The following is a 27,987-nucleotide window of genomic DNA, read 5'->3' on the forward strand; positions in this document are numbered from 1 at the left end:
CTCACCACGCACTTTGGAACAGGAAAAGAATATCGCACCATCAACGTTTATCGTTCAGCACTCTCTGCCACACTTCCGAAAATAGATGGAGTCAGTGTAGGACAACACCCCTTGGTTTGCCAAACTATGAAAGGCATTTTTCAAAATAAACCTCCACTCCCAAAATATTGTTCTTCCTGGGAGGTATCGGGTGTCTTAGCTTACATTAAATCATTAGGAGATAACGAGAGCTTGACAATCAAACAGTTCTCAGCAAATTTAGCACTTCTGTTTGCGCTCACATCAGCGGAGCGGGTTTCAGAACTAGTGGCACATGACCTTAGATTTAAAAGAGCCCGTCCTGAAGGAGTGGAATTTTTTCTGCCAGAACTGACAAAATCCGTTCGAGTGGGTAAAAACCTGAAAGTCTCCTTTCATGCTAGTTTCCCCTTGGACAAACGATTATGCCCTTGTGAATGTCTTAAGGCTTATGAGACTCGTACGGCACATCAGTTTAAGGCCACAAAATCGAGAACAAACCAATAGACTTTTTCTGGCTCTAGTAAAACCGCATAAACCAGGACAAGCAGCAACCCTAGCACATTGGATAAGAGATTTTTTATGCCTAGCAGGATTGACTCCAATATATTTAAAGCTCACTCCACACGGGGAGCTGCCTCATCTACGGCAGCTAGAGCTGGCCTGTCAGTAGAGGATATTATTAAGATGGCTAATTGGACGAACGACAATACTTTTGGACGTTTTTATTACAAACCAGTCCATGACCCAACATTTGGACGGACTGTTCTTGGTGAGAAAGTTGCTTTGAACTAGCATTGTTATATTGAAGCGACATTTATGAAATGCAATTTCAGATTATGCAAGACCCGTAGGGTTACAGTATAAGATGATTTGCATGAATAAATGGAGACGAGATATAACAATGCTCCCTCCCTCACCCCCCATATAATTACATTGTTATGTTTCCTTTTCAGGTTCCGCTTCAGCAAAAAGACGAGGAATAGGGGCGGACGCTGAAAATTGCAGGGGCTAGAGCCCAGTTTTTGTTTTGATATGTTGAGTTAACGTTAAAAATGCTGTATTTGAGCGAAGTAATAAAGATAAAGCATTGTTATATCTCATCTCCATTTATGAAATTCTACTGTAACCCTACGGGTCTTGCATAATCTGAAATTGCAACCGGTATTTTGACTCAAAAGGACCTTTTTATATTAAGAGCGCCGTTCTCGTTGAATTATTTAAATTTTTTTCCTTGTTTTATTGCATTTTTTCTAATATTTTAGATCAAAATACTGTCAATTTTTGTAAATACGAGTCCACAGTCTTGTTCAAAATCAACAAGATGCCCGCTAGGCATTAACCTCGCGTGGCTCCACCAGCATACCCTCACCCCCTTATTTTGACGATAATCGTCAAAGAGTTCCCGTCTTTAATCGTCTTCATCGATTTATCGAACGTTGCTCCGTCGACTGTCGAGCATATGCATCGCATGGCGCATGCGCTGCCCGATCGTTTCCCGCAATGCCCGATCGTTGGGTACGCCCGCGAGGTGTTGTAAATTTCTCGACCCCATAGGAAAATAACGCTACTGGATTTAAGACCTCGCTGTGCTTACGCACGCGAGGTAATAACAGTGGTGAATGATTTTGAGATACTTCATGCTATTTCTCTGTTTAACAACCCCACGCAAGCTCCACGCAAGTTAACTACGTGATTAGTTAATCATCCGACTAACTACGTTTTGTGCAACGCAGTTAACTGAGTTAAGTCGTGTAGTTAACTAATCATAGTTAAGGATTTAACTACAGTGATTAGCGCTAATCATAGTTAAAGTTAACAACGTTTTTATACAACCGGCCCCAGAATGGCAATAGCGGCGTCATCATTTGCTTCGGATAACGTTAATCCTTGAACTGATCTAGCAGCTGCGCCCTCCAGACGCGAATACCGATAGTTTATTTTGTTGACTTTCGAGATATTGGAATTGTCGTGAATAGCCGCTTTAAACGATTTATTGTCGACTCTAAACGTACAATGCATGAAAAGTATGCCTTGCTACAATATGCTTAACTTCGTTTTCAGCTTCAGCTGGTCACTACGGCTGAATGCATATGTTTCGAATTTGTAGATAATAAAATATCGTCGGCTTCCAATAATTTCGTGGCAACACCTCGATGTACGCCTCGAATCGCTCGTAGTCTTCGAATATTTTCGGTTTCCGCCATAATATCTTCTCGTTTGTTTGCACATAAAGAGGCTCACTGCCCTAAAGTCTCACAGTTTCTCGTATGCAGTATCACTCAATCCTGCACGGAAAATAATTTAGTATTCCTTTAACACTCAGTCAGAGGACCACCACCCTACCACAGATTTAATACCTATAAGGGGCCGTTTGTATAAAAACGTATTTAGGGCACTTTATAACTGCACTTAAAAATTTGTTAAAAAGTAGTTTAATCACGTAGTTAAGCCGGTTGTACGTATCAAAAGTGTAGTTAGCCTTAATTGCAGTTAAAAAGCAGTTAAATAGAGATTACTTCATGGTTGGCGAGTGCGTACGATTTTTATTCACGAGTTCATGTATATAGAGATCAATTTGACAACGACACGCTTTTAATATACAAAAGTCAAAAACACAGCGAGCAACAAAAATAAAAATTTTATCCATCAAAACATATTAATATACCGTTGAGTTTCTTTGTAATTTAGTTCAATAGAAGTTAAATATTCTTTCCGAAAGATTTGAGACTGAATGTAAAAATATCTTGAATATGAGAATCATGTTTTGAATCTCTCCCCTATATTTCGACGCCATCTTGAAAGGAAATGTGAACAAATTAAATAACACTCTTACATCACTCTTGAATGAGTCAACTTGAATTTTTTGCCCTAAATATATGGTAAAGTAAACAGTATCTTTGTATTAAGGTTAAAAAGATGCTTAGTTTGCCTCTTGAATAAAACGATCGACTTGCTTTCCATTTTAAACTTAACCACTGTTTAGAGATGAGGTAAAGTCCGCTCTGCGCATATATTCCGCGCAGCAACACATTCCATCAGTGGGGGAGCAACTTTTGGAATGTTAATGATATGCGATATTAGCGCGTTGTATTACAAACGGCAGTTCGGGAGCACAATTATTTTATTTTATGTCGCAGGCGAAGAGGCTCGATTGCGAGTGACGAAGATAACTTATCTTATCATAAGACTGCTAGAAAAAAGCAATAATATGCTGAAAGGAATGCTGCGAGAATTCATTTGTTGAAGGAGGACACGAGATGGCGAGGCTTTTGTCGTCGCTTGTCCTACAATTACAAATATATAAAGTTTTAAATAACGACAGTTTTATTTACAAGCTTCGCTTTATATTTTCTTCAAAATATAATAACATTTTCTTCAAAATATAATATTAAATCATAGGCGGCCCAGAACTGATCTCGCTAATCTCGCTGACCTCGCGCGACGCTCATGTTGTCTGAACAGTCTTATATTATGACAAGGTAGGCAACTCTCACGCCAAATAAGCTAAAAACGCACGACGGTTGACTCAACACCTTCACAAAACCGCAAATATTTCATAAAAATATGGCGAATAAGAAAAAAAAGTACAACACATTAAACTTGAATAATTTTACTACATTTATACTATATTTTTAGCATTCAAATGTATTCCTATGCATGTATAAAACGCGAATGTTTTTTGGGTTTTTTGCATGGTTTTTTTGGGCAATATATTTCAAAACCTATGCTGGGGACACCTTGCCTATACCTTCGTCATATTTTTAAATTAAAAATAGAAAGCTGATTGGCTGTCGTTTAAAAAGAGCAATTTTTTACATGCATAGGAATACATTTGAATGCTAAAAATTTAGTATAAATGTAGTAAAATTATTCAAGTTTAATGTGTTGTACTTTTTTTCTTATTCGCCATATTTTTATGAAATATTTGCGGTTTTGTGAAGGTGTGTGAGTCAACCGTCGTGCGTTTTTAGTTTATTTGGCGTAAGAGTTGCCAACCTTGTCATAATATAAGACTGTTCAGACAACATGAGCGTCGCGCGTGGTCAGCGAGATCAGTTCTGGGCCGCCTATGATAAAATAAGCATATTCATCACAGATAACAGCCGGTCAAGCGAGAAGAAAATAAAAACGACTTGTACGTCATGTAAAGATTATATAACCAACGTAAACAAATTGTTATGCGCAGAATATATGCGCAGAACGGGCTTCCCTTGATACAACCGCCCCCTGATAACACCGCGGAAAAACGTCTGCGCATGCGTCAACTCTGCCTGTAAGTGAGATTAAAAATAATTAAAAAGCGGTTCCGAACGTTTCCGAAGGCTAAAAATGGCGGTAAAAGGGAGTGATTTCATTCGTGTCTTCAAATCCATATTTCGAGGGCATAAATAAACACTGCATTATAGAAACTAAGAGAAAAAAACGTCCAGAGAGTCCTAGAAGTGGCATCCTACAAAAACACCTGTAAAAGGTGACTGTTGACAAATTTTTCGTCTCAAACATTTTGTTTATCAAATAAGCAAAGACAGTTTCCGAACTTTTAATTAAGACACGTTTTATTAAAAAAAAATATGTCGCCAGATACGAGACGTTTGCGTGTTCTCAATGATTGAAAATTAAGATGTATTTTACAATTTAAATATATTAGAAAGCTTAACTTTCCGCGGGTTTTCTTAACTTTTAGGTTTAAACTTTTGTTTTCGAAAAATATTTTAAAGCCATCCCGTAAAAAAAGGAAAATTTACCGTGAATTCCAGTTCGTTCGATACTCTAAATGCTAGAAGGCTTTTAATTTATGTTCTGTCTGGCCGTCTTGTATATTTTTGCCTTTTCTTAACTTATATTTTATCAAATAATGGGCATGTTTTGTTCCAAAAGTTGATATTTAGATTTACCATAATATTTTGATATTTCGGCGCGTGCGCAGACGTTTTTCCGCGGTGTTCCCCCTGATAGACATTCTGTGACCCTATTAATAAGTTAATATCACGTGAAAATACCGTGACACAGCACTTCCGCTTTTACAAATGAAAGGAATTTTAATGTTGAATTCTTTCAAAGAATACACCCACAATTGTACACATATTAGTATGATCTAATGTATACATCTAACTTTCTCCTGTTGATTGAACAATACGTATATGCACGAAACCACGTTTTTTATTGCAACCAGGTGACTAGGCTTTGTAATAATTGTACAAACTTTAAGGAAATACGGAAGGCATATTCCAGAGGAAATTGTTAATTGTGAGAATATTGCTGTGCAACGCCCTCGCATCCTCCGCAGGGTGTCGCTGTTTGCAAACTCTGCTAAAAACATTTTAAAGTGAAAGTAATTTGTTTTATTTTATACAGTGCCTAAAATCATATGACACGAGAGCTACCTTTTTACGTCATCATTCTTCTTTTCTTGTACGCAAATTTAAAAGAATAAAAACTTAAATTTCAGCGAAACAGGTGTGCTTTTGAAGTCCATGTCCCCAACGTATACATGAAAGCTACGAGACAGGGGTTTAAAGTTATATTATGATAGGCTACTTACCATCCCTTTTCTCAAACACTACAAGAGCTTTGCCTTTGTCGCCATCCAATTTGCATGCGTCATGATCAACATCACCTCCGCCTGATTTTGTCGACGATTGAAAATATATAATCAAGTCTTCAAGTGTAATTTCACTTGGTAAACTGCTCACATATAGTGGGAACATCTTTATTTCACTTGGTTTTAGACTCTCATATTGTACTTTGCCATTTTATAGCGCAGTAATTCATTTGGCCACGGCATGTCAATAATAGGTACTAAAATGAGCTGTTGTAGCTTTTCACGCACATTGCATAATAACAATTGCTGTTTTCAGGAAAGACATGGGAAATTCCTAGTATAACACGGTTACATCATGGTAGTGATACCCCCCACTTCAGGGACGGAAGTAATTAGTATGCAAAGGCCTGCTAAAAGTAATTAGTATGCAAAGGCCTGCTGAAAGTAATTATTATGCAAAGGCCTGCTGAACGTAATTAGTATGCAAAGCCCTGCGGCGTCATTATGATGTATTCATGGCGTAATTATTGCCTTGCTCTTTTAAGACCTTAACCTTAATTTATTATTCAACCCGACATAGATCTGACTATCGTTCCCACTCTTTTAGGAGTTTATTATGTATTGATAACAACTTCTGTCGCAAACAACGCGATTTTTTTCGCGACTATTCTTGTTACCGTAAATATAATTGATCTAAGTAATGGCACTAATATTTATTACCTTAAAGTATAAGATGTAGGTCTGGGCAATATGCTTTTTCTTGTTTACAATCATTACATTTCAGTGTGGTTGAACGTGATTTTACCAACAGGAAATTTCAAACTTTCACAAAGTAAAAGGCCAGGGCCGTAGCTAGAAGCTTAATTGGGGGGGTGCATATTCATATATTCGTCTTATGCCCGAATGATTTCTTTTGTATGCTATTGTTCCTATGGTATATAAACATGAATATATGAATATACACCCCCCCAATTAAGCGGTCTAGCTACGGCCCTGTAAAAGGCATTTCAAACCAACCTCATGAAGAACTGAATGCTGAATGATTAGCATGTCTAAATAAAGTCTATGTAATGTATTCGGTTCTTTGCAACGCAGAATGAAACGAAAGCATTAGTCGTAGAAAGATGCAATCGTATACTTACTTTACAGCAAACAGCACATTATATAAAGTACCAAATTACAAAACTAAATTTGAGTACAAACGTTCTATTTCAGACGGAGCTTGAACGCCGGAAACAGTTGGATTAAAACAGATATAGATTTGCGTTTTTAACATTTATTCATCTAACGATTAATTACAGCAATAAATTTCAATACATCAAAATCTCATTTCGTATCGCTTCCTGTTCGTTTGCCATGGATTCTTCAACAAAGACTAGAGTAAACCTTAAATTAGTAAACCTTTTAAATCACTTTCTTTTTTTTACTATTCATCTTCAACTTGTAATCGTTCAAAAGTCTTTTGACAAGAAACTTTCTTTTATCAATAGCAGCTTCTATTGCTTCTTCTGGATCAAAATCATTTTTGGATCAAGACCATTTTTGTGGCCTTTTGGCCCGAAACTCTGACATTTAACAAAGGTGGTAATGTAAGCCCCATCCAACTCATCAATAAGCTCGGCAAGGTTGGATCCTATGGGTGGCTCCCATTCGCCATCTTTGGACAAGTAGATCACCGACTATTTTATTTTTTTTTTTCATTTATTCTTCTTCAGAAGAAATGAGATGAGGCTTCACAGTTTCGCGCCACAAGGCCACAAAAAAGGCCCGCTAAGGCCCTGCGGGCCATATTCGCACAATACCAGATATGCCAACAAGGCCGCATAAAATGCCCTACGGGCCATTTTTGTGGCCTTGTGGCCCGAAACTCTGACATTTAACCACGTAGCTCTTACCCTCAGATTCGCACAATTTTGTGCAATAAGCAGATGAGCAGATTGCTTATAATGCCCGTGAGGGCATGCATGCTTATCTGCTCATTGAGATGTTTCAGGCAAAAATTCCAAAAGTAGATATTTTTGATAATTTGATTAGTAATAATTTAGATTTTAGTGGGATTAACAGATGAGCACATGCTCACAACTTCTCATGAAGATTTGCTCATCGGTTCATTAAAGTGCATTGCTGTTTTAGGATTGAAAGTAATGTCGGTAATTTATTGCAATGAGCCTATGAGCACAGAATACCTAACAGAAGTAGAACTCTATACTATTTTTTCGTAAGTGTGATTCGTCATGATTCGTCACTTAGCAAGCGCATTTTTTTGAGGCAGTCACCCCCCTGCCAATACTAAAAATGGCAGGGGGGTGACTACCTCAAAAAAATGCACTTGCTAAGTGACGAATCATGACGAATCACACTTACGAAAAAAGTACAGGGGCCGGTTGTATAAAAACGTAGTTAGCGCTAACTGCAGTTAAAAAGTAGTTAAAAAGTAGTTAACTTTAACCACGCAGTTAAGCCGGTTGTATAAAAGTGTAGTTAGCCTTAACTGCAGTTAAAAAGTAGTTAAAGTTAACTATCCTCAAGGGCATCGTTAACTTTCCAAATCGTAGTTAAAAATGGCGTCTTAAGATTTTGAGGAGTGAGAACGCATTAAAATCAATACATACCAAGGTTGTGAACTGTTATCCACTCAGAAAAGGCCCCGTTGAAGCTTGTAAACTTTCAATATGCTTTTATTTTTTCATTTGGGCAGCAACGGAGTATATTTTTGCTTCGGGAGACGTGTCGATGCCAAATTACGATCCTAGCAAAGATTAGCCATCTCCATTTTCAACTGCACCCGGTATTTTGACTCAAGGGACCTTTTTATATTAAGAGCGCCTTTTTTGTTGAATTATTTTGAATTTTTTCCTTGTTTTATTGCATTTTTTCCAATATTTTAGATCAAAATACTGTCAATTTTTGTAAATACGAGTCCACAGTCTTGTTCTAAGTCAGTAATAGCGGTCAATAATTTCCTGATACTTCATGCTATTTCTCTGTTTAACAACCCCATGCAAGCTCCACGCAAGTTAACTACGTGATTAGTTAATCATCCGACTAACTACATTTTGTGCAACGCAGTTAAGTCGTGTAGTTAACTAATCATAGTTAAGGATTTAACTACAGTGATTAGCGCTAATCATAGTTAAAGTTAACTGCGTTTTTATACAACCGGCCCCAGGAGTTCTACTTCTGTTAGGTATTCTGTGCTATGAGCACATGCTCACAACTGCTCATGAGGATTCGCTCATCTGCTCATAAAACTGCGTTGCTGCTCAATATACAGGAATTTCTACACTGCCCGTCCAAAGGGAATGAGCTGCCAATTTTGCGGAAGGCACTTAAGCCGCGGCTACAATCACGAACAGGAATACTGTTCACTACGAGAGCAAGAAAGAAACATGTCTCAAACAGACTCTGACAGCGAAGGTGGAGATCTCCAAGACGATGTCTCGACCGCTTCCAGTCAGGAGCCTGAAAGTTCGACGACGATTGATTCAGAATCTGAAGGAAAGATGGATCCATGGATGCCGCTTATAGAAAAAGCAAAGTAAAGAAGCAATACAGCTTTCGAAGAAATGCAAGTAAGCCTTATAAACACTGGTTTAGATGAGCACTCTGGCAAAGGTAAAGCTTTCTCGAACATCATGCCTATAACCTTCAGAAAGAATTAGAAAATATTTATTTGGAGCGCCTTTTGTGGATGAAAAAACGAAAGAAAGACCTAGTACATAAGAAACCTGGCGATACGAAATGAGATTTTGATGTATTGCAATTTATTGCTGTAATTAATCGTTAGATGAATAAATGTTAAAAACGCAAATCTATATCTGTTTTAATCCAACTGTTTCTGGCGTTCAAGCTCCGTCTGAAATAAAACTTTGTACTCAAATTTAGTTTTGTAATTTGCTACTTTATATAATGTGCTGTTTGCTGTAAAGTATTTCCACATTTTCCCTAATAAGTATACGATTGCATCTTTCTATACGACTGATGCTTTCGTTTCATTCTGCGTTGTAAAGAACCGAATACATTACATAGACTTTATTTAGACATGCTAAACATGCAACATTTAGTTCTTTATGAGGTTGGTTTGAAATGCCCTATTCTTTTAGAAAGGTTTAAAATTTCCTGTTGGTAAATTTTGTACCTTCATCCGAGCAAAAAGTTGCAGGTTTGCCGGATGCTTTTTAGAATTTTCTCAAACGTACCGACTAGATTTTCCCCCGTCTTTGTTTTTATCGGTTCAACCCACGCATACTTGCTAAGTACAAGTTAAAATGTATTTCTTTTTTTTTCACGGTGAATATGTATTTGTTGTTATTATTATACTTTGCTACCCGTCTCCGAGGCCGTTCCAAACCGACATTTCATCGAGACATTTTCGTTTCTAATTGGTTAAGCATGACTGTGATCATGACCAGGGCACAGGTCTGGAGTGAGATCGAACACAAACAGTGTATAACCGTTTGTATATTCTTCACGAGATTTATCCATTCGCCCTGATTTTCCAGGCCTTCATTTTTCCTTCCATTTCAAATTTCCGCACTCAGCAGTTTAATGCGTGCTCGCGCCTTGGTTTCGGTAGCTCTAATCTGTCACCCATGGCCAGAAATTACATGGAGAACTGTCCTCACCAGTTAGCTCAAATTTTTCCTGGAATATATTAAGGGCAGCTTCGATCTCGCACTCAGGAATCATTTCAAGGATCTATAAATAAAAAATGAAAAACTTGAGTACAAGGCACACGAAAATCAAATACGATTTTGAAAGAAAAAAACCTTAAAACAAAAGAAAACATTTTTACTTACAGATTGAGATATCTTTAAAATATTCACAAATTTCGTCAGAGAAATCGCACAACGATTGCAATATTAATTGACCAACAGGATGCTAACGGAATTACTCCTACTGAAAACATTTAACGAATAAAGAGAACGCCACGCTGAAGTTCCCATACAATGCGTCGTTTAGCTTTACACGGACAATTAACCTCAATTTCCTCAATTTAAATAATCAGTGTTCTTTGTCAATTCTCTTCAGCCCATGACTAATTAACAATTTCAATGAGCTATATTTACCATTTATAGACCTGGAGTGAGGGGGATTCGGCGAAATTTTTTCCGAAGTGATGATATATTATACAGAAAAAATATTGTGAGCTTGTAGAATAGCCAAACATACAGTACACCCAAAAAAGAAGAAGGCTATTTCAGATATGTCAGAGAACCTCGTCACCACGGAGAGAGCGGGAAGTTAATGTATGCTACGGCGGTAAATTTCAAAAAGCCGTATGTCTTTTCTCTTTATAATGATATTTTTGCGTGTTGAACGCAGAACTTTGCGTAAAACTTTCCGTAGAACTTTACGCCCCCCCCCCCCCCCGTTTGCTCTCTCATGGAGCAATCTTCGGAAATTTTCTGTGCGAGTGTGAAACGACCTCGCAGAGCAGAGTTGGACGCTTCGGAAAAAGGTCAAACCGCAGTGGACGATTTCGAAAGTAGAATTAATGCAAAGATAGACAAATTAACGTCTATTGTCAGCGACGTTGTGGGTGTGGTCTCCATCGTTCGTGAACTGAAAATGGCTTACTGCGGTATGTTTACGACATCATGGCTGACGGACATGAACTTCTGAGCTGTTCAAATTTTACGAATTTTCAAAGCTATGAAGTAAATGATGTTCATTAAAGTAAAAGAAACAGATTTCTATATCTAGGAAGAGAGGATTTCTTCTGGATGTGGAACTTAAATGAATTGAAACAGTTTGTACAGACGTCTCTAAAGTTGGATGGAAATGATCTCGGCTTGGTGGCGATATTAAGCAATTTACAGCGGGAGGCTATGTCTTCAAATGGTATGGACTCGTTAAAAAGAAAATAGCTTTGATTAAAGACAGTAAACATGGCGCTTTAAAATCTATGCTACAGAGTTTCGTTTGCGCTAAGACTCATACGCCGAGGAGGAAGAAGCTCTCGAAGCCAATATGGCCTCCAGTACTTGTTTATTTGATGAAATCTCTGTGGCTGAAAATTCGCGTATGCTGTTAAGTGACATAGCTCCTATTTGAATGTTAATTTGAATGCCGAATCAGCACTTGAAAAAAAATTGCATCAAAATATAATAAATTCAAGGAAGAGTTAAGAGAATTAAGAAATGTCTTTAACCAGGAAATAGTACAATCGAGGGAACTCGAAAATGCCCTTGCATAAGATAAACTCAAGATTAAAGAATCAATCAATCAACAAAATTAATATTGCCACACACTATACTAACCATATTAATGAAGAGATTGCAATTTTGAGAGCGGGAATGGTAAATTGAAAGAGAAACAAGAAACTAATTTAACGTATATAATGTCGGGTTCGAACACAAAGTTATTAATAGTTGAAGAAGAAAATAGGCAAGACAAGCCGACTTGCAAGATTAGAGATAATGAATGTAGCAATGATCAACATAAAACTCGACTGTCAGAATCCAGTGTTAATCTGGAATAGAGATAAGAGGATTATGACGACCATGAATAGATTTTCACTTTAATTCTCTTTAAATCTCATGAAAAACTTTTGTTATAAACAAACCACACAAAAAGTGTCGGAGATTTTTGGCGTATTAATTATTTATTAAGCACTAATATTTCACATTACACGGTCATATAATGCGATAGAAAAGATAATTATTCGCAAAAAAGCTCTTTAAATGAGGTCAATAGACCGTTTAATTACAGTTTAAATCCAGATTGACATAAACAGGATGCAAATTACTTACTTAATTACAACATTCAAGACTATTAAGGCTAACACTCAAACTTTGGGAACATTTTCGATGTCTTGATAAATGCATGCATAAAGTGCTAAGAAACATGTTTGGTAAATTTTGGTTCGTGTTATATATAACATTGTATACACTTTTGCAAGGTCAAGCAATAAACGATGTTTCAGTTTAACTGACAGTGAAATGGACAACGCTGGTTTCTGTACGACGCCATTGTATTGTCATAAAGGCAGTGTTCTAGTTCCCTCGAGAAAATGCATAAATAGAGAAAAATGTTGTATACCTCATACGTTACAGCGAAAGACAAGAGGTATGTAACATAACATACGACCAACATGCAGGTCCCACCATAAATCCTGTGTTCAATTACTAGTGCACCAAACTCTGTGTTGAACGCATGCAGCTTGTTAGTGATAATAAGATTGTTGGTTTTTCTCTGCGCTTTGTAAGTTTTTCCCCGCCTCTGGAAACTTAGAATTTCTACATCTCTCAAGGAGAAGAAGCCTATATAGAGCAAATAAACACATACGCGGAGACATTGGCAAACATCTTGCGCAAGATGGCAAGCCAGTCAGCCGGTTACCAAAGCTTTCGCATTGGGCTGGAGATGACTGCTTTGTGTGGGAGGCAGGTCCACGAAAACTTTCATCAAAGATCCTTTTCGCTAAAGCCGGTTTTCCACTATATAGGCGAAATTTTTCGATCGAACAAAATGTTTCGCTCGATTTTCTTTTCAATTGTGACCGGAATCAGCTACGGTCGAATTCTCACAATTGCAAGCCAAAGAATATCAGGCGAAAAATTTCGTTCGGTCGAAAAATTCCGCCTAGTGGGCCTTGTTTTGATACGGCTCATTTGTGCCTAGCATTTGTGCCACATGTTTCAAAATGTTTAAATCACACTCAGTGGTTTAAATATGGAAATTGCAAGGGTGTGCGGGTTGGACCACCCGGGAAAACTAAGGATGCGATTGAGCCCTGTTTTCAATCTAAATGGGAAACAAATTATTGTATGTGTTTTCGTTTCTTCTTCCAGATATTGCTCGAGGAAAATTCAAGTTTGAGAGACTGATCACGACGGCATAGCACGAAAAATGGATTTTAAAATCGTAATTTATTATATTGAACATATTAAGAGTTTTTGTACGGGTATTAAAAATACAAATTACTTATTACTACCAAATTATTATCGGGTGGCCCAAAGTAATTTTACCCCTCTTTAAACTGTTTTACTATAAACCGAAAGAGGCCGTGCATGTGGTTCAAGTACCGTATCCTAAATCCACGAATGTTCAACTTAAATTTACGTATTAATTGAACATTTTTATACAAAATAAGTTGATATATGCGTTTTATATTAATCACATATCGAAAAATAAGAATACCGGGGGAATAGAATAGATTTATTTTAAATTACTAAAATGGAGGACAAAATCATTTAAGCACAAAATTAATTTGGATTTGATTTTTAAACTTAAGTATAACACATTTTTCCCAAAGATGAAGAGAAGTCCATTATGATCCCATTTCCCTAATAACGTACAATCCCATCATAGCTTTGTTTTTAAATTCTATAGATTTCACTTTGTACTGGTAATGATGAATTTTTAAGTATCTTTTAATGTCCATCTTTACGATATAGATGCCAAATGCGTTTTTTGATTCCTTCTCAAGCACAGTGCTTTCTATAACATCAGCCTGTGGAATTTGCCCTTCTTTATATAGAAAAAACTGCCAAAGGGAAATGCCCTTGGAACAAGGTTGATCCTTCCAAATGAAATATGTTCCGCCACCTCTGCACGCGCCACTAGAATAAGGTAAGATATTACCTTGTTTGCAGTTTAATCTTAAAATTCCTCGGTAGCAAACAAGGTTTACTACTAAGAGGAGGTGGTTTTATTGTTGATAAAAATAAAAGCAGTTCCCCAATGTTTACTCGTTTGCATCAGTTATACAAGAGCAATCAACATTTTCACCATTGTAGGCTTCGTCATAATGAAGACGTGGTATGTAACGTCAAACCATGCATGTCTTTTACTTCGTCTTGCAAGATCTAAAAAATGCCAGAAAAAACTTGGTGGAATGAATGCACAATTAGCCATTTCTCAATCGAGCAGGGTACTGGGTCTAGTCGCGAATCGCAAAACCCAAATGGTGGAATGAATGCACAATTAGCCACTAATTAGCCATTTCCCAATCGAGCAGGGTACTGGGTCTAGTCGCGAACCGCAAAACCTAAATGGTGGAATGAATGCACAATTAGCCACCAATTAGCCATTTCCCAATCGAGCAAGGTACAGGATCTAGTCGCTAACCGCAAAGCATCTATGGACTGTTTGGAAGGACAAATGATTACAATTGCAATGTTTCGCTACGTTCGCGACTAGTCCCAGTACCCTGCTCGATTGGGAAATGGCTAATTGTGCACGTTGTGAGTGCGTTCACTTTAAGAAACATCGCTCTAAAAAAACTCCTCAATTTAGGACGCAGCCGATCTCTTCCTTGCAGTGGCTGGGAGTTTAGAGTAGCCCACGAAACATGCCGAACATCGCGGTAGATATGGACAGAGCTTTAGCTCCTTAAGCTACTTAAGCACTACAGCAGTGTTGGCCCCAGATTAGTCTCCGCACTCACAACTTATGCAAATTCCCATTCCATAACCCCTACTGCTATCAAGCGTCAAGTTTGGTGAAAAGTTAACATATGTTCAAAGCGAGACTTCGTGGTTAAGACAATAGCATTTAAGCAGCATAAACATACTTTCGACGTGAGACAGGATATTAAAGCCATGCATGAAAGGTGCAACTTATAGTTCGGTTTAGTTCAATCTTGATGCAAAGTCTTGTACTTCAAATGTTGATAATATACAGTTAGCTTTCTTTTCGACTATCAATTTGAAGCATTTTTTTGCCATCGTAGCGTCAGCGTCCTAAATCTTAACCTTGTCATTGAAAAATCAGTTTTATGATATTCAGCCATTAACTAATTACACGTGGTTTTCCAAGCTCTTTAAATAACGGACAGAGAGGAGATAAAATTCCTATAAACCTGAAAGAAAATACTTACATCGTTTATCATTCTATGTTGTTGTATCGTGCGCTTGCCTTTGAACTCATCAGCTGCAACAAATATTCTGTACATCGAGCCACATCCGCCTAGATGAAAATAAAAGTTCAGTTTACATGATTTACAGCTTTATCTTCCCCTCAAATCTACGGTTATACTAACATATCTTGTTTGGCAATCTATTGTAGCTATATGTTTTGGTCTATATACACGATAGGTCTATCCCGTCGCAAATCAATTGAACTTTGCCAAACTAACCAATAGCAATAATTAGTTGAACCTAACCCTGCATGTTACTTTCTGAGACTAAGATTGGCACCGCATGCTCTGTTTGTTAGTGCGCCCGCGATAAATACGGTCCGAAAGTTCGTAATAAAAAAGGGCAGAGCCCTGCAGTTGTACGAAGGCTGTATTATCCAAACGTTCTAAAAGTGCCAGAAAAGCTATAAAATTACAGCTATGCAGCTAAAAAATTTTATAAAGACGGTACTCAATCTAATCAAAGTTATACCCGAACAATGGGTAAATTTAGAGGGAATTGATGGCCTAATTTGATTTGGATTACTCAATTTAAGAGATTGAAAAACTACCCGGTGAAAAAAACTATCGCACAACCGACCGTAGAGTTACAATTTGCTTCGTGCAATCGGCCCCGATAATTATAATAGCGACTATGAGGAAGATGCAACCGACAAAGAAAGAATTTTGAGAGAAACACCCGAACGTACCTCAAAAACTATGTTTTAGCGTGTTTCGTTTCACATGTGAATTAGTGAATTGTTTTTTAGGTGTAGATTTAGGCATTGCAGGATCGACGCGACCTTTACAGAGCAGATATAAACCCCCGGAGAGTTTACACTATGACTGACTAAATTTTCGCCATTTATCAACATGCAAAATTCTATAGAAACTTTGGCCACCGGCTTCCTCCTAGTCCTGCTAGTAAATGGGCAACAATACATTAACCTGCTATTTGACCTGTTTCACATACTGTTACATTACTACAATATCAGATTTAAACCGTTGTTTCCAATCTTATATCATATAAATAAACAAGATCTTGCTGTTAAACGACTTTGCTATAATTATATTACTTTTGCATCCTCCTCTGTTTGATTAAAAAACCCCGGCATGTCCCTTGGTAAACAACAGGTATTTCATTTGTTTATAATGCTGTATTATTTACAATCCTCGGCACAATCATCTGACACAGATGATAACTTCACAAAATCTACGACGATGAGACGTGATATGAGTGGCGATACTTTTATATATGCACGTAGCGTTGAAATGTTGAACCAAAAATTGACATCCGTGGATCCACTGTCAGTTTGGTTGGTCAAAGACCACTATCCCACGTTAGCAGCTTTACAAATGGATCTCGAGAAGATGTGGCCATGCATTGAAAACTTGGAAAATCCCCGATTCCAGCTGGTATTGTTAAAAGCTTTGAGAGGCGAATCCATCAACGTTGTCGTGTATGGCGGTTCCAATTGTGTTCAAGGCATGTTCCCGGTCATCTTCCAGGATTGGTGGAACACGGTAATCACGCCAATATCCGGATCGTCGTTGAACGTAAAGACTATTGGCATTGGTGGTACCGGAAGCGGGTACTATCAGTACTGTCATGGCGTATATCTACGACAGAATGAAACCATTGATCTGGTGATTCTTGAAACGGCCGTTAATGATGCTGTCGACACCGCATTTGACTCGTCGAATCTCAATCGTAATTTGCCGCTCGAGCAGTTGACTAGACAGTTTCTAAACCGCCCAAATCACCCGGCCGTGTTTTATGTAAACCTATTTCTGGTTAGTGAACGTGGCGAGTGCCTAAACCTTGTAGATTTCGGTCAACGTTTGATTTCCAACACCTACGGTATAACAACATTCAACTTACGATGTTTGGTTTGCCAACTTCGTGACGGTAAATTTTACGCGTACGAAAAGACACGTAAAGTTCAACATGGTTGGCATAGTAACCTGTTAGGGCATGCGCAGATTGCCTTTATGATTATTAACACGATTTCACAAAGTATCGTTAAGATGACTCAAAATGCTACAGAAAAGGGGTTAAGTGATCTTTCATTGTTCAACACAGTTCGTCCGAAAATTTCTGCGCTACCCTTCCCAATGTATATCAGAGAAAATAGTTCGATTACCTCACCGCAGTGTTGGTCAAACTTAAGATACGACTACAAAAATGCAAACACCGGCAATTCTTTGCGGCTAACTCTTTTAAAGAGCATTGGTTTCAAATATGCCAACACAATTAGAATAGGGAAGATATCGTATTCCGCGAAATCAGTGGAACGCACAGACTCATTTGGTGGTTTCCTTGGAAAGAAAGTAAATTCAGAACTGACCGTGGCGTTTACATTTACGCCACATAGATCAGAGGCTTCAGTCACAACAGGTTCAGTTGGTATAGCATCTCGTTATGGTAACGTTGGAGGAGTAGTCGAAGTTTGGTTGGACGATGGCTATAACAAGCGTGTGAGAGTTCGTCTCCGAGGTTATTATGCACAAACTGCTGTTGCTATGGTTGATGTCGGCGTGCAACCAGGTAGACACACGTTGACAATGCGCATTGTAAAAAAAGGAAGTTGTGTTTTAACTGCAGTTTTTGCTTGGCCTTCAGATTGGTCGTGATTAATTATATGAAGCAAACTGAGTTAGGATCACAAAGCGTACAGTACACAGATACCAAAGAAACTGGTCCAGAGTATAAAAATTTATTGAAACCTTTGTCTTGGTTTCCACCGACAAGATCCTTCGAATAAACTACTTTATAAAAACACAGAATAAACCTAAAACACTGCCGCTTTGGACGCTTTTTTTAAACTAACATTACCAAATGACAATGCTTTTTGTTAAATGGATCTCACGTCGTCTATTTCGTCGTCTATAAAACACTTGTGAAGCCATTTAGAATAGCAACATGCATTGTCGATTTAACCTGTTATAATTAGACAATATAATTTTCAGCTATATATATGGTATATAGTGTGACGATTTTCTCACGGTTGGCATAAGTGACATAATTCACGAAATTTGGTTGGGTATATTAATTATTCTCATGAATAATTCCACAAAGGAATTTCTCCTTGGCTTGCTTGTACGATTTTTATTATGCGCACTCGCCAACCATGAAGTAACCTATATTTATACGGTCGTTTGCATATACTTGGAAGAATATTTGTGTTGAAAATTTCGCTTGGCTTTTTTACCCATGCAATAAACATTGAAATTCTTCATTCTGCTATATTATGTTCCGTTAATATTTTCAAAAGCAGAATGAGTGAATGAGCTGCCAAAATTAAATCCATCCAACGATTCGTCTCAACTTAATCGAATCGTTCAAATGCTAAACCAAGGACTGATATCAGAAGACCCGTTGTTAAATCGATGGTGATCCTAGAAACAGCTTTTAACGATGTTATAAACAGAGTCTTTGGAATGCCCAGACAGTTGACCAGACAGTTGCTAAGACGCCCAAATAGTCCAGCCGTATTTTATGTAAACCTATTCCAGGTCAGCGAACACAATTCCCAATGTGTATAAATCTTGTAGATTACGGACAAGATTTGATATATGATAGCTACGGAATCACCACGCTCAATTTACGATGTTTATGCTGTCGTTTGCATAAAGACAAATTTTATGCCAGTCCTAATACTTATGACGTTCACGAAAAATTGCATTGTTAAGTTATTTATAGGACATGGGCAAATAGCGTTCTTGATAATCCACGTGATTTCAACGGCCATTGCCAGAATGAAAAAAAAGGCAGGTCATTTATTGTGGACGATCTTTCTTCAGTTAGTGTGACGATTTTTACGGTTGTCGCTTTTGGCTTTGAGTGTTTTTGACCCGCTGAATTATACCTGCCCCGTAATGTTAAAAGCGATAATTGTCTTAAAGATTTAATTCTAATAACTATGGTCTTGCATACGGTTGTTTTCATACTAGCGATAATATTTGTGTTTCAACATGCCACAAATTTTGTGTATGCAACAGGTATTGAAGTTGTTCATTCTGCTATATTACGTTCCTTCAATATTTTCAAAACAAGAAAAACTCACAACGGCTAATGATCTGCCAAAATTATATCCATTTAACGGATCGTCTCAACTTACTCGAATCGTTCAAATGCTTAACGAAAGACTCGCATCAGAGGATCCCTTGTCAATCTCGTTACTAAAAGATCACTATTCTACGTTTAATGGGGTGCGTATGGATCTTGGCAAGATGTCTTCATGTATTAAAAACCAAAATAATTTCCGATTTGAGCTGGTACTGTCAAAGGCTTTAAGAGGGGAAGCGATCAATGTTGTTGTATATGGCGGCTCCAACTGCGCCCAAGCCATGTTCCCGATCATCTTAAAAAATTGGTGGAGTAAAGTAATCACGCCAGCCACTGGATCGCCGTTAAACTTGAAGATCATCGGCATTGGTGGCACGGGAAGCGGGTACTATCAGTTCTGCCATGAAATATACATGAAAGAAGCTGAAAACATCGATCTGGTGATCCTGGAAACAGCTGTTAACGATGTTATGAACACAGTCATTGGAATGTCAAATATCAATCATAATCTACCACTCGAGCAGTTGACCAGACAGTTGCTAAGCCGCCCCAATAGTCCAGCCGTATTTTATGTAAACCTCTTCCTGGTCAGCGAGCATAATTCCCAATGTTTAAATCTCGTAGACTATGGACAAGATTTGATATCTGATAGCTACGGAATTACAACGTTCAATTTAAGGTGTTTATGCTGTCGTTTGCATAAAGGCAAATTTTATGCCACCCCTAGGACTTATGATGTTCACGAAGGATTGCACAGTAAGTTATTAGGACATGCGCAAATAGCGCTCATGATAATCCACGTGATTTCAACGGCAATGTCAAAGATTGAAAAAGATGCGAAATCATTTAAGCTGAACGATCTTTCTTGGTTCGACGCAGCTTGGTCGAATATTCCTCCGTTACCTTCACCAGTGTTTATCAAAGGAAAAAACAGTCCTATTACATCTCAACAATGTTGGGCGACCTTAACACCGGACTTCAGAGCAGATACATATCGAAACTCGTTGTGGTTGACGATCGCAAAAAACACTGGATTCAGATATCTTAGCTCGTATAAGATAGGTAGAACTTCGTATTCGGCAGAAAGTGTGTCCCGTACGGACGCATTTGGGGGTCTTTTTGGGAGCAAAGTTAACTCCGAGGTGACGGTGTCATTTATGGTTGCACCACAGCAACCAGTGGGTTGGAACTCATCTGCAATAGTTGGTATAGCGGCACGATGCAGTGGAGCAGCTAGGGCAGTCGAAGCATGGCTAGACGATCTCTACAATCAGCGTGTTAGAATGCCTTTTCGGAGCGAGAGTTCACAGACTGCTGTTGCAATTGTGGGGACACACGTGCAACCTGGGACACACGCGTTAACAATGCGCATTGTGAAGGAAGGAGACGCTGTTTTAGTCGGAGTTTTTGTTGGGTATTCAAATAAGCCGTAAGAAAAAATCATCTGATGAAAATCTAATATTTCAGTTTTGTATCGTTCCGTCAATTTGTACAAAACTGTTGCTCCAAACCTTGTACTATGAATTTATTACACATATTTGAAATCTAGTGCCCTACTGGTATATGACTAAAATACATATTGCACCGTTATTAAGAACAAATTAAAGCACCAACTCAGTAATTTAGGTAAGATACTGAAGTTGAATAATTTTTTCTAAAATGTACAACAACTTGAATTACTTGATTAATCTGGTGGATTGACCTAATTGTAAAATAAATCACAAAATGTTTCTGATGAAAACCATGCAGCTGGCTATAAATTCTAGTCAAATCAAATAACCTATATTTCACGATTTTTTGTTAATTGACCAGTTTTAATAAATTGATAAATGGCTTGAAGCCATTATACAACTCACATAGAGAGGCTTTGGATACTGGAAAGATAGTTCCAAGGTAGAAACAAATAAAAAACCTCTCTCTTAATCTAAAGTTCTATAGTGTTATCAAATAGCAGAGCAAATTAAGTTTAGCAGAGCAAAAAAAGATAACAAATATTGTCAATAACATTTTCATTGATATAAATAGGCCAGTAAAGATCTAAGAGATAAAAACAACATTTTAAATTGTATATAGTGATCATACCTGATATGTCTTCAACCTCTATTTTGGACACGCTAAGTTTTGACTGAATTTTCTTTGCAATTCTTTTTTCATCTTCTGATTGTGCTATCACTTTAGTGCACTGATATCGAGAGCTTCTCTTAACATTTGGTAAATACAACACCTAAATTAGGGCCACAAGAAATATTAAAGTCTATTTTTTGGTGCATGTACAATGTCAATTTTTTATAATGTTAGTGCACGCATGCATGTACATTTTGAATGATTGGCACCACATTCTTTCAGAAGAAAAATTTTACCCCATCACTACAACTATCCTGTTGGCTGTGCACCTTTAGGTTACTTTAGACTTTTACAGGTTTTGCTCTTTCAGCCAGCACCAAGGCCAGTGAGAGCCAACCACAAACCCCACAATGATATGGATATCAACCGGCCCCAATGATATGGAAAATGGGCCTCCTGATTTTTCCAAAGGTTTCAAGTCCATATGAGCAATCAAGGCCTTGGGTAATCCCCCCTCCCTTGCACTAAGAATGCTGTAGTCTATCAACTGTTTATATACATATATTATAAACACACAAAACTGAATTCACACAACAGCAAATCAACAATATGTTGAACCAAATATATCAAAAACAAATATTTTTATCCATTTTCTATGTGCAAAGTTACATGGAAATTTAGAAATGAGCCTCACAGCCTCACATTCAATGCAGAACACTGTCATGTGTTGATTGCATTCATTCATAATCATAGAGCTCTATATTGTTGGCATCATTCCTATTTCTTGGAAATAACTGTGATATTACTGATATATTACGTGAAAATAGTAGCGTGTCATTGAGTTTTACCTGCCTAAAAACTGGATAATTTGTCCTTGAAGCAGAATTAAGCGAATGAACAGATGATCTGCCTTGAAATATTGAAAGAATTCTGCCAAAAACATTCGCCATGTTGGAAGACGTATTGCGTAATATTACTACTAGCTTTCGGCTTCGGCAACTTTTTACGCGGCAAATTTGCTGGTTGTACAAAACGGCAAACAATTTGCTGGTGCCTGGTTGTACAAAAGCCGCGCAGCGCTATGATGATTTTTTTATTTTTTTAGTTTTATTTGTAAAATTGCACGTTATTCGGCAAAACCATAGAGTATAACTAATAACTTGGCATTTTTAAATTGGAGATTCTCTTTTCTCTATACTTATTTACCTTTTTCATTTTCAATGCTTTTTTCACAACTAGACTTTTACAATTACAATGACTTAAACGTGATCTGAAAGCCAGTGCTACGTGCTAAAGAAATCATTTTCCCAAAACGTTGAAATCGGAATAAAAAATCTCATAGGGAAAGACGAAAAGATGAAAATATTTATTTTTATTAACTTGATGGTCTCATAAATTATTCCTGCCCAAGTCAGCATAGGAGAACCCTATTTTTCAGAATTTTCGAATCCCTAGAATTCTGGTGATCTCTCCTGACCCTTTAAATGCGCTTGGAAGGAAGGCCCTGGCTACGCCCCTGTCAACATTACTGTTATTGATTTATTGTTCCATATAATATACCAGGATAAATGAGCCTTATTGTAATTGACCTCACCAACAACCCTATAACCCCTTGTTTTCGTAAAGCTTTATTTCTCAGTTCTCACGTCGTTGTATCCTGTATATATCCTGTTTTAATCAATGCAGTGCGTTTACCCTAGACTAGTAGATTCTTTGGGATTATTTTTTATGGACTGATTGGTAACGGTACTACGAAATAAAGAATGGTTTTCATTAGACAACACATTTTTGCTTCGCAAAATGTAAAAAAATGTAACTAAACTGTATCAAAAAAGAAATATTTAATTCATTTAACAGATAAAGATTTAACCCACGCTGCTACGCATATTCAATGTCAAACATGCTAAATACAGAACATCTTTTTATCTATAAGCAATACTTGCATGCATTTTTATTGCAAATAAATATGAAACAGTTCACTGAGAGGAGACACCAGTTATTGGATTGGCTCGGTTCTTTTTGAGTTTTTCTACCGTTGCTTTTTCCCACTCTTCATTGATAGTTGATGGAGCTTCTGCTGAAACTTGAATAAGAAAAAACCTCAAAATTTTCAAAGTGGCTCTTCAAAGGTTTTGGCCTGGGGTTGAGGTGTCAGTAATCCATTGTGACAATTTGAATGTCTGGATGTTATTGAAAATGTAAGAAAAATGTTCTTTCTCGGGAACATGGAAACATAACCTACCATATTTTCTTAAAAATAAGAAAAATGTCAAGGAGATTGCCAATAATATAGAGACAGCACCAACAATTTCTTTGGTGTGAGATTCTTGTTGTGCCATTGATTCAATTGTATAAGGAAATGAAGCACGGTATACTACAAAACAACAAAATAAATTAATGATAATTTCACACAGTCTAAAGGAGGTAAAATCACATATTCAAAAAATCATTTCCTTAACCAGGCATAGAAACTGCATAATATTTTTAAGTGACACTGTAGGAATCTTGGCAAGATTTTGATATGAATATCCAGATATTGTATTAAAATAAATAATATGTAATTAGAACAAAAATTTTCTCAGGCAAACAAACTATTGTTTTTATAAACATTAAACCCTTGATTTTGCTAAGATCTTGCGAAGATCTTGGTATGATCTTGCCAAGATCTTGGTATGGCCTTGCTACATTTGATCTTAGTGTGATCTTGCTAAGATCTTGGTATGATCTTGCTAAGATCTTGGTATGATCTTGCTAAGATCTTGGTATGATCTTGCTAAGATCTTGGTATGATCTTGCTAAGATCTTGGTATGATCTTGCTAAGATCTTGCTACACATGATCTTAGTATCATCTTGCTAAGATCTTGGTATGATCTTGCTAAGATCTTGGTGTGATCTTGCTAAGATCTTGGTATGATTTTGCTAAGATCTTGGTATGATCATGCTAAGATCTTAGTATCATCTTGCTAAGATCTTGGTATGATCTTGCTAAGATCTTGGTATGATCTTGGTATGATCTTGGTATGATCTTGCTAAGATCTTGCTACACATGATCTTAGTATCATCTTGCTAAGATCTTGGTATGATCTTGCTAAGATCTTGGTGTGATCTTGCTAAGATCTTGGTATGATTTTGCTAAGATCTTGGTATGATCATGCTAAGATCTTAGTATCATCTTGCTAAGATCTTGGTATGATCTTGCTAAGATCTTGGTATGATCTTGGTATGATCTTGCTAAGATCTTGGTATGATCTTGGTATGATCTTGCTAAGATCTTGGTATGATCTTGCTAAGATCTTGCTATGATCTTGCTACGATCTTGGTATGATCTTGGTATGATCTTGCTATGATCTTGCTAAGATTTTGGTATGATCTTGGTATGATCTTGCTATGATCTTGCTACGATCTTGCTACGATCTTGCTATGATCTTGCCAAGATCTTGGTGTGTTCTTGCTCAGATCTTGGTAGTTCTTGCCAAGATCTTGGTATGGATTTTGGTATGATCTTGCTAAGATCTTGGTATGATCTTGACAAAATCTTGGTGTGATATTGCTAAGATCTTGGTATGATCTTGCTAAGATCTTGGTATGATCCCCGTGATCTTGCCAATAATCCAGCATGATCTTGCGAAGATTTCCTTATGATCTTGGCAAAACTTCACGGCGATCATTCCAAGATTTCATGGTGATCTTGTCAAGATTTTACCGTGATCAAGCAAAGATTTTACGGTGATGGAAGATTCTTCCATCATCTTGCATGGGACAAATCTTATGGAGCAAGTTTCTTGCGAGCCAGTTTAATTTCATTATCACATTCTAAGTACCACGAACGTCAATAATCACAACTGGTATCAATTGCATTCGTGCACGCTTTAGTTAAATTGATAACATACCTCGCCTGCGGCGGCACATATTTTGAAATTTGAATATTCACGCCGTTGCTACCGTTGGCGCAAAGGCGCAAGAAGCACGGATTTACAAACCAACGCACATAAAGTACCATTCGAAAGAAAAGTAAAATACGGATGGTTCTACACTGAAGTGAATTAGTTTTGGTATGAAAAGAAGAGGAGGAATAACTTGTAACAACGGGTAAGTGGTTTAGCCGTTTAGTACAAACACGATAAAATTAACCCTTTACTGCGGATTTGTATGCTGGTAGCATAAACTGGTTTTAACTTTTGTTTTGTAGTTTTAGTTACATTTAAAATTGTACAGGTTTAACGGCGGCAGTGAAGGAAACGGACCACACTATCTCGTAAAAAAACATTTTCATTATCGTGAAACTATAGGACTATAAATGCAAGATGTAGTTTAGCGTTGGCTGGACGGGATTGTCACTCAAAAAAAGCCTTCATTATTTTAGACATTTGAGTCCGACAAGGACTCACTTCTTCTCATTGGATCCATTATGAATATTGGTAGGTTTACATAATTACGGAAAACTCACAAAAATTTTCATAGCGAAGAAGATTCGCGATGTTCACGCATTCTCAAGTTATTAGAGAACTTTTCTTGAAATCACAAAATATAACAAAATAACAGATTGTAACAAAATAGGGCATAAAGCAGATGTAAAGTATTAAAAAAATGATCTATTATGGTCTTGTATCATGATTTTAATGATCAAATATTCTTCTAGTGGCACAACCGTATTAACTTGATGAATATCAAGGCCATCAAAGTGCGCAATCAAATTGCTGAGCCACATCTTCACTGAAGGCTGAAACTGAGATGCGGGACAGAATCCTATGTGACAGAGTCCAGCAAGCAACATTTGGTTGCCAAAACAGTCAATAAATTGTTTGGTAAGAAGTTATATTATGCTGCTGATCAATGCATGTCCAATAAATTTACCTAAATTCATGGCAAGGCCTTAGACACAGGGTAAAATATATGCATACAGCATACTATGTTTTATAACTTATAAGAAAATATTTTTTAACATTTAGATGTACTCATGCAATATCAAGTTTGGCGAGGACAGGGTAAAAAACTCATCATGGATACTTCACATAGGTAGAAAAATGGAGAAAGAAAAATGGAGGAAACCTGAAGCGATGTAATAAACACCACAGATGATAAAACAGAACAGAAACAAAGCAATACTATGATTTAATGCTTTTGCATGCCCTTAATCTAACTAAACGTTAATAAAGTTTTTTTACTGCAACAGAGTGTATCTGTTTTTTCCCTAATCAATCTAGATCTTGCCATGGTTTTGCAAGATCTTGCCATGGTTTTGCAGGATCTTGCCATGGTTTTGCAGGATCTTGCCATGGTTTTGCAGGATCTTGCCATGGTTTTGTAAGTTCTTGCCATGGTTTTGCAGGATCTTGCCATGGTTTTGCAAGATCTTGCCATGGTTTTGCAGGATCTTGTTATGGTTTTGTAAGATCTTGCCATGGTTTTGCATCGTTAAGATCTTGCCAAGATTGTCAACCTGGGCTTGCACAAAGAGGACACATGGCATATTCCACAGCACCACAAAATGATAGCAAATTTCAAAAAAGAATTTTAAGATAGCACTGAAAAATCCAAAATTTCTGGGCATGCTGACATGACAATTGATCGGCCAAATATGCCAACCAGAATTCAGAGGGATGTCAGTGTGGAAAATATGTATCGCACAACCTATATATTGGGCACGATTTTGCATGATGCCTTCTACATATCTATTTACTAGTATTTTTTTGAAATATCATTCCAAATTACTTAGCATCAAATGTGGTATAACAAATGCCTAAATAGACAAAACACTTCTCGACATTTCGAGGGCCTTCGTCAGGACGGTTACTAACAAAGGCCCTCAGGTCGAAACTTCGTGAAGTGTTTTGTCTATTTAGGCAGTTGTTATACCACATTTTATGCTAAGTTGTTTGAAGACGCAGCCACGCTGCTCCTTGGTCATATTGGAACTTATCATTCCAAATACTTAATATTCTAGTTATTGTTTTAATAATATCTAAACCCCAGGGCCAAGCCTTAACCATTCTAAATAAAAAATAACTACTGTAAAACTCTATTTTACAGGTTAAGACTTACTTGCTATTTTATCATCTTTACTAAGCTCAGTCCAGGGTTTCTTGGCCTTTTCAAGAAGACTCTCTGCGATATCATTTCTTTCCACTTCCACTGGACTGTAAGGCTCGAATTTAGGGGCCCCTGATATGGCTACCTCCGTCGCAAACGTACGACGAGCGATTCTGGATAATAGACCATTACGAAAGAGGAATCTTGAGGCCGACATTGTACGTTTATTCGTGGACAAAACTGCAGTTTAAACGTTCAAAAATGAACAAATTGTTGTGAAAAAACTTTGCCAATATGGCTCCCAAAATTAAATGCTGGTCACTGAGCTATATAATAATTCCTGGAGGACCGGCGCCTAATGTTTTTTTCTCAAAAAGTGAAGCAAAAAACATGGCGGACTTCGCCCTTCTGCGCAA

General features: G+C 37.4%; 4 protein-coding genes across 4 annotated transcripts; 2 read left to right on the forward strand and 2 right to left on the reverse strand.

The window, feature by feature from the left end:
- Positions 1-13,418: 13,418 nt before the first annotated feature.
- LOC114517232 (bolA-like protein 3) lies at positions 13,419-22,495 on the reverse strand. The gene is made up of 4 exons (XM_028536889.1): positions 22,389-22,495; positions 21,559-21,700; positions 15,390-15,478; positions 13,419-14,376 (listed from the first exon to the last, which is right to left on the reverse strand). The coding sequence occupies exons 1-4, from the start codon at positions 22,488-22,490 to the stop codon at positions 14,314-14,316; spliced, it is 396 nt and encodes a 131-aa protein (XP_028392690.1). The 5' UTR covers positions 22,491-22,495; the 3' UTR covers positions 13,419-14,313.
- Positions 15,910-18,772, forward strand: LOC114517231. Its single transcript, XM_028536888.1, has one exon. The coding sequence runs from the start codon at positions 16,521-16,523 to the stop codon at positions 18,039-18,041; it is 1,521 nt and encodes a 506-aa protein (XP_028392689.1). The 5' UTR covers positions 15,910-16,520; the 3' UTR covers positions 18,042-18,772.
- LOC114517230 lies at positions 18,798-21,548 on the forward strand. Its single transcript, XM_028536887.1, has one exon. The coding sequence runs from the start codon at positions 19,383-19,385 to the stop codon at positions 20,907-20,909; it is 1,527 nt and encodes a 508-aa protein (XP_028392688.1). The 5' UTR covers positions 18,798-19,382; the 3' UTR covers positions 20,910-21,548.
- An 871-nt stretch (positions 22,496-23,366) lies between the features above and the next one.
- On the reverse strand, positions 23,367-27,898 carry LOC114517091. The gene is made up of 3 exons (XM_028536735.1): positions 27,584-27,898; positions 23,783-23,914; positions 23,367-23,623 (listed from the first exon to the last, which is right to left on the reverse strand). The coding sequence occupies exons 1-3, from the start codon at positions 27,786-27,788 to the stop codon at positions 23,517-23,519; spliced, it is 444 nt and encodes a 147-aa protein (XP_028392536.1). The 5' UTR covers positions 27,789-27,898; the 3' UTR covers positions 23,367-23,516.
- Positions 27,899-27,987: the final 89 nt, after the last annotated feature.

This window comes from Dendronephthya gigantea, unplaced genomic scaffold, assembly GCF_004324835.1.
Source record: "Dendronephthya gigantea isolate DGI-Jeju-01 unplaced genomic scaffold, DenGig_1.0 000007F, whole genome shotgun sequence".
Taxonomy (NCBI): Eukaryota; Metazoa; Cnidaria; class Anthozoa; order Malacalcyonacea; family Nephtheidae; genus Dendronephthya; species Dendronephthya gigantea.

Bases quoted from the DNA above. Each gene is read 5' to 3' on its own strand.
- LOC114517231 (XM_028536888.1), top strand. From the start codon at position 16,521: ATGTCCCTTGGTAAACAACAGGTATTTCATTTGTTTATAATGCTGTAT.
- LOC114517230 (XM_028536887.1), top strand. From the start codon at position 19,383: ATGCCACAAATTTTGTGTATGCAACAGGTATTGAAGTTGTTCATTCTG.
- LOC114517232 (XM_028536889.1), bottom strand. From the start codon at position 22,490: ATGGCGAATGTTTTTGGCAGAATTCTTTCAATATTTCAAGGCAGATCA. The intron at 15,479-21,558 runs GTATGATCACTA...ATTTTCATCTAG, and splicing joins AGAGGTTGAAGACATATCAG to GCGGATGTGGCTCGATGTAC. The intron at 14,377-15,389 runs GTAAGTATTTTC...GGCATTTTTTAG, and splicing joins AACATAGAATGATAAACGAT to ATCTTGCAAGACGAAGTAAA.
- LOC114517091 (XM_028536735.1), bottom strand. From the start codon at position 27,788: ATGTCGGCCTCAAGATTCCTCTTTCGTAATGGTCTATTATCCAGAATC. The intron at 23,915-27,583 runs GTAAGTCTTAAC...GTTGTTTTGTAG, and splicing joins TAAAGATGATAAAATAGCAA to TATACCGTGCTTCATTTCCT. The intron at 23,624-23,782 runs GTAGGTTATGTT...TTCTTATTCAAG, and splicing joins CTTATTTTTAAGAAAATATG to TTTCAGCAGAAGCTCCATCA.